We start from the raw sequence: 13519 nt of genomic DNA, 5'->3' as shown, positions 1-13519 counted from the left end.
TGGATGCATCAAATAGAGCCAATTTACGAACATAAAAATATGAAGCAAAAAGGCATTAAATTATGAAATGATCCAGCAGTATCACTAAACTCTTTAATTTAAAGAAAGGTCAAAATCTTGAAAAGAAACATAACCTAGGCTGTAAGTACAACAGCACCACCAGCCTCTTTAATCTTCTTCTCAGCAATCTTTGAAATAAGCTTGGCCTTGACAACAATGGGTTGCTTGTCAGGTAAAACCCCCTTGCCAAGCACCTTGAAGTAACCGAACTGAGTGACATCAATCATGGGCACAGTATCCTTGGTTGCCTTGTCCTTGACATCTTGGGGGACCATGGACCAGAGCTTGTCGATGTTGACGATGGGACAGTAGAACTTGTTGCGGAGCTTGTGGAAGTAACGCATACCAACCTTGCCGAAGTAACCAGGATGGTATTTGTCGAAGAGGATCCTGTGGTGGTGCATGCCTCCTGCATTTCCACGACCCCCAGGGTGCTTCCTGTGCTTTCCAATTCGACCATGACCTGCGCTCACGTGACCTCTCTTCTTCCTGTTCTTCTTGAAGCGTGTAGTCATTTTGGGTTTTGGAGGAGAGGGATCTGTTGTTTAGGGTTTGGGGTATATATATATTGGTGATTGGGTTTTTTCAGTTGACGGTTTTGTCCTCTAGGTTACCAAATACAAGGTTGTGCTTTGGTAAATGAACTTTGAAACAGGACCCTGCAAGGTCCATTTGAAAAAAATCATGGAAAAGCTTTAACTTCTATAAATAAATATGAAAATGGTTATGAAATTAAGTTTTTAAAATTTTACCAGTTACTTTAAACACTATAGTCATAACTATAATTAAAATGGTAATTCTCAAATGAGCACCAATAGAAATGGAAAGGATTTCTTTGTTTTGTTTTTTTTTTAAAATTTTATTTCATTAAAAGAGATTTTTTATCTCGATTTTTTTTCATGAAACCTATATTACGTTGTGAATCAAATCAAATATTTTTAACATAACAAAAAATACTCAAAATATAAAAAATTACTTAACATTATTATTAAAATTGGTTCAGTGGATCAATTTTAAAACCTTTCTACTTGACTCTTTACCTAGATTGAATTTAAACTTAAATTTTGTGGATGTTGCGACAATCTGCCTTAGTTAACTTGATTGGTCTAAAGGCAAAGTGATTGATGATTTGAAAGATGAAATTCAAGGGGGGAAATGATGAAAGTGATAGGAAAAAATAAACTCATAGCCTAACTTCTTATATAGCCCGAGTTTAAAATTAAATTGTATATGAGTTGTCTCAATACGTCCCAAATAACTTCCCAAATCCAAAGGCAATCCGGTCAACCGGTAAAAAAATTCTTAGGAAAAACTTGAGAAAACAATAATGAAAGTAATAGAAAAGAAAAACATTTTGACTCAACTTCTTACCTAACTCAAGTAACTCAAGTGTAAAATAAAAATGCGTGAGAGTTTTCTCGACACAATCCAATCAACTTGGTTGATCTCTTGATTAAAAAACAACCCAAATGACTATTAATAAAGTCTAAGGATGAAATTGAAGGAAAAAAAACATGAAATTTAAAGAAAACAAAGGAAATGAAAAAAATGGTTGAATTGAAGAAAAAAAAAAAAGCAAAAAAATAGAGCATGTTAGATATTGCATGTTTTTGTTAATGTATATGATCTTTACTATATTTTATTATACGTAATCATTGATCTTTTGATTCACGGTTATATTTTTTTACTTGATGTCAAAACATATATGTTAATAACACTTACATATTCATTCTTTTGATTCTTTTTAGAAAAATATTTGATCTACAATGAGACAAGTTGAATAAATACATTGACACTTTATTTTTATTTTTTTTATCGGCTAAAGATGGTTCTTGATGTATTTAATTAAATGCATGTATAGATTTTTTTTATTTATAATTATATTTTTTAAAAAATAAATAAAGAAAACACATTTGAAAAGGCTTGCATATATATATATATATATGCTAAAACAAATTATCAAACCAGTGGCGATGCGGGTTAAATAATTAGTACATATACTAAAAAGTGGTGTTTTCTAGGGGTGATCATTTTCGGCTCGGTTCGGTTTTTATAAAAAAAAAAAAAAGTAACCAAACTGAAATTAAAAAACAACAAACCGAAACTGATTCAAACTGACTAGTTTCGATTCAATTCGTTCTGGTTTTTAGGACAAAAACCCGTTCAAACTGGTTTGACTTGGTTTTTTTTGTTTGGCTCGGTTTTTTTCCGGTTTGGTCAGTTTTTTTTCGATTTAGGTTCAGTTTGATTTGATTTTTTTGGTTTTAGGATTATAGAACTAAAACCGAACCACTTGGTTTTTTAAAAATTTTAATTGGTTTTGTTTCACAGTTTGGTTTTTTCACTTATTTTTTTTTTTAGTTTTTTCAATTATTTTTTTTTCTGGTGTAATCGGTTTTCTTTAGACACTTTTAGTGTTTTCCTATAGAAATGACATAATTATAAATTTTGCCAATTTTTTTTACTGTAGCGATGGAAAAATTATAATTTTCAGGTTTTTATTTTTTTTAGAGAATAAGTTTTTCTTACATTTTTATCTCTTTATACTTTGTATTTTTATTATTTTACACTTGGCTATTTATCACAATTTTGTTTTTTTATGTTCATTTTTTTAATGCTTTTTTTAGTTTTTCCTTCTTTTTTTTACACCTTTTTTTTTTGGAAAACAAATATTATTTTCTATTTTTTATGTTTTGAATAGTTATCACTCTATATTTGGCCTATTTAAACAATTCTTTTTGTTATTATCTTTATTCTTTTATAATTTTTAAAATTTTTTCTTTACACTTTTTTTTTAAAAATTATTATACAAAGACTAAGGAAATGGCATTTTACTATAGAAATTGCAACATTATTTCATTCTTCTACCATGTTACAAATTAGCTTGAGATATCTTATATATTTTTATTAACACATACAATCTTTACTATATTGTAATATGTCTTAAACATCAATTTTTTGATTAACTGTTATATTTTTTACTTAATGTCAAAAAAACAAGCTAATAACACCTAAATATTAATTCTTTTAGGTTAAAAAAAAAAAAATCTCAGTACAGTTATTTTCGGTACTGTAGCTTAAGGCTGCTAGGCTTTCTCGAATTAGTTAATTGGTTTTGGGTGACAGATACAATCATGCTTGTCTATATGTCAAGCTGTGTCAACTTCTCCTGCAAATGCAAGCGTAATTTGTGTTTGATTGTAAGATGCGTTGATCTATGGATATTTTTATTTTTTCTTAACTTAGTTTGTAATCTTACTTGGCAGAATTTGAAAATGAAAACTGGCCATCCAGAAGAGTTGAATGTTGAAATTCCTGCATGCTTAGCGAAGAAGACAGTTGTAAGTCCACCTGCTATTCCTGGCAAAGCATCTCCTGGTGTTTTTTATTTTTATTTTTGTCTATTTCCAGAGCTCGCAGTGGAAAAGTTTACCTTGTGCATTGATTTGTGCCACTTTAACATAAAGTTGGTGTCCGATCTTTATTATTTACCTGCCTGCACTTGCCTTTTGTTTTTCTTTCTCTCTTAGTATACAAGAGGAAAACCCCTTATTGTAGCCTCTTTGATTCCAGGCTGCTGTTCCTGGAAACATCTCCTGTTGTTCCTGGGAGATCTATCAAATGGTACTTGAATAGGATGGAGCTTGGTGGTTTTGTTTTCGTGCTTTTTACAACTTGTAATTTCTGTAGATTAGACCAACCTTGTGTGGAGTTATCAATGTCAACTACTGAATCGTTTTTCTTTCTGATGGAAAGATAGATCTGTCATGGATAGAAGCAGAATATCTCTACTTGTGCTTTGTACGTTATTGTACTTTCAGGTTAGGCAATTAGACGGTATTTTCTTATGTTATTTATCAACTCCTTGTTTTTGGTAGATTCTAATGCCTTGTGGCTGCTGCTTTATAGGATGTGTTGGGGTCCCTCCCTCGGATTTTAGTGATGCTTTAACCTCAGCATCTAGGCTTGGGGCTTTAAGCTTCACCTCATCGTGTGTTTCATCAATGCCACAGTGCTTTTGTTCAAGATTTGGAGTCTCGGATCAATGCTTAGAATCTTTAACATTTTATCTCGATAAATTCAATTATACGGTATGTTCTGCTACGTGATCTTATCAATCAAATCATTCTCTCTTTGGAGCAGTAGGGAATCACTAAATACTGAAGAAAGCATTTCATCTCCCTCGCCTTGCGTTGGAAGTGATGTATGTTGTGTTCATCAAGGTAGCAAGGAAGCTTCTTTTGATTTATAGAACTTGCCTTTAAGTGGTTTCCATGATTGTGAATGATCACAGCATGCATATAAGAAAGCAATCAGCCCCTTTCAACATCTCTTGTTACTTTTTCTACGCTATTGAAAGATGGATCCAAAGGAGAAGCCTAATAGCAAGCCAAGAAAACAAACTAGTAGCTGTCAAGGAAAGTCATGAGGAGATTAAGGAAGATGAAATGATTTGATATTTCCTCTATTATTTAAAATCTTGAAAGCACTACATTTTAACAAACTATTTGTACTACAACTTTATAAGAATCATCCATGTATCATGTTTATTTATATATATATATATATATATATATATATATGAAAAACATATCAATTGAGAGCTAGAAAAACTTATCCTCTGCTTCCTTTACTCCCTTCGTTTTGTTGTTGCTGCATGTGGTATCAAAACCTTCAAATAAAAGACAAGCGTCTCATCATGTAATCTTCCTTCCTCCTCCACCAACTTGATAATCCCTCCCTTTCTATCATTATAATCCCTATCATTTCAAATATTGTTTCAATCAAGCTGGCTGTCGATAATTATCTTTTTTGGAAGGCATAACTAGTGCTCTATTTTCATGGCCAAGATATGTATTGGTACCTTGATGATGCGTCCAAAATCCCTCCCAAAACTATTGATGTTTTGCTTCCTAATGCGGGTGTAATCACTCAGGTTTCAAATTATACACATTATCAAAGGGTGCGATAGGACAATTTCATTCAGAGTACTCTCATATCTTTCATGACTAAGGGTGTCTTAACTCAAGTTATCACTCATAACACTTCTCATAAGGTTTGGCGAGCTCTTGAAACATATTTTTCTTTATAATCTAGAGCTCGTATCATCTAAATTCAAACTCAGCATGCTAATGCAAGGAAAGGCAATCAATATGCCAATGCTTACTTTTGTTGATGAAAACTTTACATCGATACCAAGAAAGACAGTCAACATGCCAATGTTATTACTGATGTTCTAGCTGGATTAACACGCTACTATGATAACTTCATGTCCTCTACCTATGCTCACATTGATCAAGTCACACTTAAAGAGGTATTCTCTTTGTTGATTGTCACTGAATCTTGTCCAAGTCGCCGTCATCTTTTAGTTTATGCACCATTTATTGAGACAATTGTTGTTTAAAGACAACCACTATTATCCAATAATATAGGGCAAAGTGGCTTTCATGATAGAGGTCATCATAATAGTTTTCAAGGAAGTGTTTCCTCTTGCAATCGCAATGACACATATCCTACTTCTACAATTATATGTCAAGTGTGTGGGAAACCTAGCCACTTAGCCCACAAATGCTATCATCACTTTGACCTCACCTATCAGGATTCTTCTTGTTCTCATAATAAACAAGCCTTGATTACAACTAATAATAGAAGTTGGGAGAATGAATGGCATAAGGACATAGGTGTCACTCACCATATCACACATGAAGATTATCAAATTAACCTCTCCTACCAGAATTCGGTATTATCATCTGACAATGATTTTAGTGTGTGTTACTCTGCATAAACATATGAAGAAACACTTGTTAGGCCTGCTAATTCTACCTCATCGCCAGTCATAACAATTTTTAATCCCTCTAACCCTCAAGCACAGCAAGATATATAATTCAACAAGCCTCGCATATTATCAAGTAAAGAAGGATTAGAACACATGTCATGGTTACCATATCAAGGAACAATATTTCTCAATCAAAAGCCACCTATAATGATTTTGTAAGGTATCATTTACCTAAAGCTTTACTTTGCTCCCCTGATTTTATGTAATGAAGAACCATCTTCTTGTAGTGATGCAATTAAATCACCATACTGGTATGTAACAATGAATTATAAGTTTGATGTTTTTTATGCAATTAAACATGGTCCCTAGCCACACCACCTTCAAAGGTCAACATAGTTGGTTTGATGTTGGATATGTAAAATTAAAATCCATGTTGTTAGTTTAATGGAGCGATATAAAGTAAAGTTGGTGGCCAAAGGATTTTATTAGCAAGAAAGTGTTGATTTTAATGAGACATTTAACCTAGTTATCAAACATGTTACAATTCAAATAGTATTGTATTTTGATGTCTCCTTAAATCGGTTGATTAAGTAAATTGATATTCAAAATGTTTTTTTGTATGATGAATTGGAGGAAAAGATATATATGAAACAACCTTAGAGCATTCATCTACAGTATCCTTATCATCTTTACAGGTTATATAGGTCATTATACACCCCTGCAAGGAAATGTTTTTTTCAGCCCCTCCATTGACAATATTTACAATTTTTGCAGTAAAATAACTGAAATTTTAGCTTTTTTAAAATAATTTTTTTTAATTTGACCCTCCTTAATTTTTTTTTTCTTGCTTCGCCCCTGGCTTCATGGCTTTTTAGTCATTATTTCAAATATAATAAAAGTTTTTGTAAATAAATACATATTTTTTTGTTGATTTTTTTATGGTGCTAACTACTGATGATAATGTAAACTATTACCTGAATTAAATTTTATTCAACAACTTGATTTCAAAGTAAAAAAATGACCAAATCATAGAATACTATAAGTAATATACTTTTTTATTTTATTGAATGTTACATAGTATTATTTAAAAGTTTAGTTATATTATTATTTTTTGATAAATTGTTTTTAGAAATATTATTTTATTAAGTGTGGATCATGGGTGAAGCCAATCTAATAATTTTATGAACACACTCTATTGTTTTATAAATTAAAAAAAAAAAAAAAAACAGCCAACCTTGTATAATATTTTAAAAAAAAATTATAAAAAAACTTGAAATTATAAAGTAATTCAAATAAAATATCCTTCTGTTTTTATCATTCAAGGTATCCCCTCAAAATCCATCTTCTTCTCGCTCCAAATTGAAAACAGCATAAAAGTAGCGATTAGATAACTATAAAATCATAACTACAAAATCAATATGACAAAGTCCACTATTTTACATAATAATAATAATAATAATAATAATAATAATAATAATAATAATAATAATAATAAACCCTCCTTTTCCTACCGTCTTTTAAAACTCAAAAATCCACACGTTAAGTGCTTATCAATCCTTCAATACCCTTCACTCGGCGAGACCTCTTCCTTCCTTCTTTGGTTTTTTCTACGATCTTTCCTCTTACATTTTCCAGGAAAGTCACCTTCAAAGAAAAATCTAAATCTCCAATAACTTACCCTTACCCTTCCTCCATATCTGTCTTCATCACTAATAAATTAGCTTCAATCATAGATCACCTTCCTCCTCCTCTTCCTTCAAAATAAAGGAGTGAAAAAGGAGTTGTCGAACTTGAACCAGCAACCCTTTGACCAGTCTCACCTTCCTCAGCCAGCCAGCCTGCCATTTATCCATAGCTATAAAAATCTTCTGTAAAATCCCTTCTTTTTACAAAATTCTCTCTCATCATCTTGATATTAAGATTTTCTCGGTAAAACATGAACGATCTCTTTTCCGGCTCCTTCTCTCGCTTCCACAGCGAAGAAGCCTCCCCGGATCACCATGTAATTCAGATGTCCGAAGCGCAGTCCACCGGCGGTGGGGTTAACCTTGACAAGTTCTTTGAAGATGTAGAGTCGATCAAAGATGAGCTCAAGGAGTTGGAAAGACTTAATGAGAATATGCGGTCTTCACATGAGCAAAGTAAGACTCTGCACAACGCTAGGGCTGTCAAGGACTTGAGGTCCAAGATGGATGCTGATGTTGCTCTGGCGTTGAAAAGGGCAAAACTGATCAAGGTCCGGTTAGAGGCCTTGGACCGGTCTAATGCAGCGAACCGGGGTCTTCCTGGGTGTGGACCGGGGTCTTCTTCGGATAGGACTAGGACTTCGGTGGTGAGTGGGTTGAGGAAGAAGTTGAAGGATTTGATGGAGAGTTTTAACGGGTTGAGACAGAAGATATCCACGGAGTATAGAGAGACTGTGGAGAGAAGGTATTTTACCGTGACTGGTGAAAATCCTGATGAGAAGACTCTTGATCTGTTGATCTCTACAGGTTAGTGATTGATCTTTGTTACAATTTTTGGATTTGATCCAAGATTAGGGTTGACTTTGGATATATGGCTAAAGAAACATGATTTATTTGCATAGTAAAATTGATTCGAACCTTTTACAAAATTGATTTGCAATAATTGAAAGGAGGGATAATTTAGACAGTCTGTCAAGCATGTGTGAGGGAATAGTAATGCTTGCTCATCTCACATATGTGGCAACCCATGACGGATGAGCTGGTTGGAGATTGTTGATAGCCTTTTCCAATTGCAAATACAAACTCTATCTAAAATTTTTCTCAATTAGTTTGTCTTGGTGTTCATGGAATTTGATTTTGGTCATTTGGGACGGCACTAAATTACTTTACCATTCAAATAAATTGTCAGTGCTTTCTGGGTGTTTGTATCCAAGAATTTCAAGAACGAGATGAATTTGTTGCAATTGTCTAATGGATTGAGCATTTTGGTACGATTCAGGTGAGAGTGAGACATTTCTCCAGAAAGCAATTCAACAACAGGGGAGAGGCAGGATTTTGGACACGATAAATGAAATTCAGGAAAGGCATGATGCTGTGAAAGATTTGGAAAACAATCTAAAGGAGCTTCACCAAGTGTTTATGGACATGGCAGTATTGGTTGAACATCAAGGTGAACAATTGGATGACATTGAGAGCCATGTGCAAAGAGCTAATTCTTTTGTTCGGGGCGGCACCCAGCAGCTGCAGACTGCCAGGAAACTACAGAAAAATTCCAGGAAATGGACTTGTTTTGCCATTATTATATTGCTGATCATCATATTGGTGGTGCTCCTCTCCGTGCGGCCGTGGGAGAAAAAGAAGTGATGCTGTCTAGGATTGATATGTGTGACTTATTTCAAGGCTACATCTCTTGCTGCAATCCTTTTTATTTCCTTCGTTTTAGCTTTCCATACGATGAACATTTTTTTCTTCTTTTTCCTGTTGCATTGTTTATTATTTTCTGCTTTGGGGAGTTGAATTTTGATATTCGGGGGTCATAGTCTCGCAGATGATTAGAGCCAGAGAGATGGAAAATCATAGGAATTGATGGGCAATTTTATGTTTGTGAGTGCATCCAGGTGGGGAATGCCATGGATTCCTTTACGGGCCTGTCCAGGAATATATTGTAGACGCACACCCCGTTTTGTATTTAGTTTCTTTTCTGTAACTAATATTTGGGATTTTAGTTGTACGAATCTTTAATTCTTCTTGGCATGTTCTTCGCGTTTTGTTGATCATGGGCCACGCCTCTCCATGTAAGCAACTATTCATAGAAAAATGCCACCATTTTTGGTGCGTTGTCCCTGTAAATTGTAATCTTCTGATTCAACGAAGGTGGCCTCGGAGTTTCAACGACTCCCACTTGGCAACAAGGGACTTTGACTGAATAAAGAAATGGAAGGACACGAGGGAGAAGGCAGCAGCATCTCCTGGACTTTTCAAATCTTATAATTAGACGTCAATAATTGCTAAAGGTCAAAGTTATCTATCTCCTAGTTCTAGAACAGGGGAAGTTTTGCAGCGAAGAAGACAGTTTCTGCAGTATTTGCTTTCAGCTATGGTGTTCCCTAAAATCAACAAAATCGTAACATGCTTCATCAATCAACAGAATGCCAAAGCAAAGAATCTTAACACTGGCACAAAAAGGTTGAAGTTCCTGGGGAATTTTAAAATAAAATAAAAATCTCTATGCAGAAAGTCACATGTTCAAGATCCGAAGGAGATTATGATTTTGTTTTTCACCCCCCAGGAAATACTGCACACGAAAATCGGGGAGAATCTCACCTGAAAGTTTCCTGATACAATAGATAATAAAAATTAAATAATAATAAAAAATCTAAGAAGGGTCCGTGTTTGACCGTGCTATTTCACCCTTCCCACAAAAATCTTTTCACGGACTACAATGGTCATGACTAGACATATAAATCTTTTTCACTCGCTTATCACAATAAAATTATTAAATTATATTTAGAAATAAGATTTAATTAATTGGAGTTTGCCAGTAGTTTTGTATTTTTATTTTTCTAAAACAATAAAATTACTAAATTATCTTAATAAACAATATTTATTTAACATGCATTCAAGAGTTTTTTTGTATTTTTATCATTGTTTTTTTTTCCTTTTCTTTTTGCTATATTCAAGTTGATGATTTTGTAATTCAATAACATGAATATTTTTTTAAAACAAAAGGAGTTGATGAGTGAGCACATAAGTGTGTGGGCACTGGCCATGGCCTTCAAGCTATACATGCTGTGTAGCTTGATAGCCAAACACCAGCTTCTAGGATAACATTAGAATCGTCTCGATGGTCCTTTATCTCTGAACAATGTGTGTGGTCAACGGTTGGTTTGGTGTTGGCAGCCATCCCTTGTTTTTTTTTTTTTTTTTTTATAAGATTTTTCACTGATTTTAAAAATGAATCAAGATATCTCGAGTCTTTTTATTTATTGCTCTTTGTTAAATTTAGCTTTTTTAAAAAGAAAAATTTGTCTTCAAATTAAGTTAAATTAATTGATTAGATATAAACATGATCTATTTTAGTGTTGTCGTACAACCTTTCGTAGTGTCGTTAAGACTTTCTCTATGATCACTTATTGGTGGTGGGACAATGTTTATAGCAAATAGATAATGAGTCTCCGACAGGCTTCTCATCCTTCGTATGATATTAATAACTCATTTTTCATGGTTAATTATTGCCAACTTATTTTTTGCTTTATTTATTGCATATGTTTTTTTTTTTTATCATGTTATTAAAATAATAGAATATTTTAAACTCAGTCAAGTTAATGATACATATCTGAATTATTTCTTAATTATTAAAAAGTATTGGCATTACCGAATTTTTTTTTTCACATTTGAAAAAATTTGAACCAGCATAGCACGAGGCACCCTAGTAGGGCATATACAATGAGGCCTCCTTTTTGGAAGTTGTTTAGAAAACTATAGCCACCGTCCAAGTCATAGCTCAAGTATGCACCACTGAGAGGAAGGGTCGAAGGCTCAGATCCATTCACTTTGCTATGCAGTGCTTGGGGCTTAAAATTGAAGGCACAATAACTATGTTAGTTGATGGAGCTTCGGCCTCGGTTTCTGGTCCTCATAATAGCATTTCCTGGGTCCTTAAATGGGCCTATTAGTTTCATGGCCTTAAGTGAACTGGGCTCATGCAATCATGTTCCAGCTCATTTGGAGACAGCCCAAATCACATATCCCTTCTAATGGGCTGGGCGTCAACAAGTATCCCATATTTCTACAGTTTCGCATTTGCCCTTATTAATGACCTCTGACCTCCAGAAAACTGCAGGGTTTAAAGGAAGAAGAAGAGGAAGATACGAGTAGTGGCAGCACGCAACAAGCTTACCTCCCACAAACTATCCAGTTTGATATGCATCTGGATCTGGCTTTTAGAGATTTTGTAGTTTTTTTTTTTTTTTTTCCTATCCTAGACACTGCATTGAGTGTATAAAAAAAGAGTCCAAACAATGATTAGTTAAATAAACTCGGGTTAACTTGACAAACATGTAAAATATAAAATTAGGATATCCTATAGAAACAAAAAGCTAAAAAAAAATATATAAAACTAAGGCTAATAACCTAATATAAAAAAAAAAAATCCTTGCCAACGAAGATGGCAAGAAGAAAGGATCACGACCAAATAGACTCGGAACTCTTGTTTAGCGGTGAACGAATCCAATCTTTGCTTTAAGGGAAGCAAGCTAAAGGTGGGCTAAGGGAAGGAATTCAAAGCCGGGACTATAGGGCATAGGACTTGGATCTAGGATCAAAAAACTGACTGAAGCCGAGAGAGAATAAAATTAATTTTAAAAAAATATATTAAAAAAAAAACTCGAATCAATCCTAAATTTTAAACAAAACAAAATTTTGGGTATAGTTCTTATATAGAAAAAAACTCTATTCAAATTTTAATAAAAAATGTAAAAATTTGAACTATCTAAATTCATAAAATAAATAAAATTTCAAATTAAAAAAAAGAAGACTATGATATTATAAACTTTTTCAGGTTTAAGACATGAAAATAACTCAAACCTTCATAATAGCCAAAAAGATTATTTTGGTTGCTTTCCAACCGTTTTATTAAATTTCCAGCCATTTTTTTAAAATGATTCTTTTTATGAATGTTGTGATTTTAAACATAATATTTTATTAAATATTGCAGTTCAAATATATAATATTTTAATAATATTATAATTTAAAATAAAAAAAATTTAATTAAATATCACGTTTCGAAATCCTTAAATATTATATTTTTCAACCATATCGGGCACTGATATTTCATCGAACCTTTTTTATTATATTCTATTTCAGTATTTATTTATATTGTAGATACTAATTTCACAATTTATCAAAATTTCTATGCATACTTATAGAACTTAAATGTCCTCCGTTGCAGTTACTTTAAAAATTCGTACTGAAGGGATGATCATTATTGGGATCACCGCAGGAATAAAAAAAAAAAAAACCAATCTTCATCGAAACTTGTGTGCACACATAAAAAAAAAAGAAAAAAAAAAAAAACTTATAGACAAGATGTTACCTTTATTTTTCTTTCTTTTGAGAGAAGCTAATAGTGACTGTTTTTCCTTGCTTTCTAATTACGTTTGACTATATTTTAAAAGTTTTCGGTCTAAATTAATTTTTTTTCATAGTCTTAATGTAATGTTAACAAAAAAAAAATTTTTTTAATATATTTCAAGAAAAAAAGAATTTTAAAAGACATTATATACTACAGTATCTAGCAAATTTAAATGTACACAGGATATTTTGTTTGAAGGCCTGTGCATTGACAAGCTCTACCTGGAATGCCCTTGAACTTGAAGGCTTAGAATCCATGGAGCAGTCAAATGTAATGAGTACTGGGTAACGCCATTAATGTACTGTGGACTGCGGAGAAGATGGACAGCAGCGGCCTGACCAGAGTCTGATCGATGGGAGAAAAAGAAAAGCAAACTGTGCTGATGCTCCTGACATGGCTAGAGAAGTTCGTACCTGCAGCTGCTAGTCATCGCTGCCATCTTTATCAGCTGCTTAACCTTTGCTATTTTGAACCCTAAATATGCATCTCTTCTCCAGCACAGGCACTGTAGCACCCAGCTCATCTGTTTGGCTACAAGTCTTTGCGCCAGGAAAAAACAAATGGTATTTTTGTAATTGAATGTAA

At 33.1% G+C, this 13519-nt stretch overlaps 2 protein-coding genes across 2 annotated transcripts; one reads left to right on the top strand and one right to left on the bottom strand.

Moving 5' to 3' along the window:
• Nucleotides 1-40: 40 nt before the first annotated feature.
• Nucleotides 41-613, bottom strand: LOC118043804 (large ribosomal subunit protein uL15x). The gene has a single exon (XM_035051880.2). The coding sequence runs from the start codon at nucleotides 573-575 to the stop codon at nucleotides 135-137; it is 441 nt and encodes a 146-aa protein (XP_034907771.1). The 5' UTR covers nucleotides 576-613; the 3' UTR covers nucleotides 41-134.
• Nucleotides 614-7387: 6774 nt separating this feature from the next.
• On the top strand, nucleotides 7388-9555 carry LOC118043806 (syntaxin-121). The gene is made up of 2 exons (XM_035051883.2): nucleotides 7388-8328; nucleotides 8801-9555. The coding sequence occupies exons 1-2, from the start codon at nucleotides 7773-7775 to the stop codon at nucleotides 9163-9165; spliced, it is 921 nt and encodes a 306-aa protein (XP_034907774.1). The 5' UTR covers nucleotides 7388-7772; the 3' UTR covers nucleotides 9166-9555.
• Nucleotides 9556-13519: the final 3964 nt, after the last annotated feature.

Source organism: Populus alba, chromosome 6, assembly GCF_005239225.2.
Source record: "Populus alba chromosome 6, ASM523922v2, whole genome shotgun sequence".
Classification (NCBI taxonomy): Eukaryota; Viridiplantae; Streptophyta; class Magnoliopsida; order Malpighiales; family Salicaceae; genus Populus; species Populus alba.
This window is presented reverse-complemented; position numbering and strand designations above follow the sequence as displayed.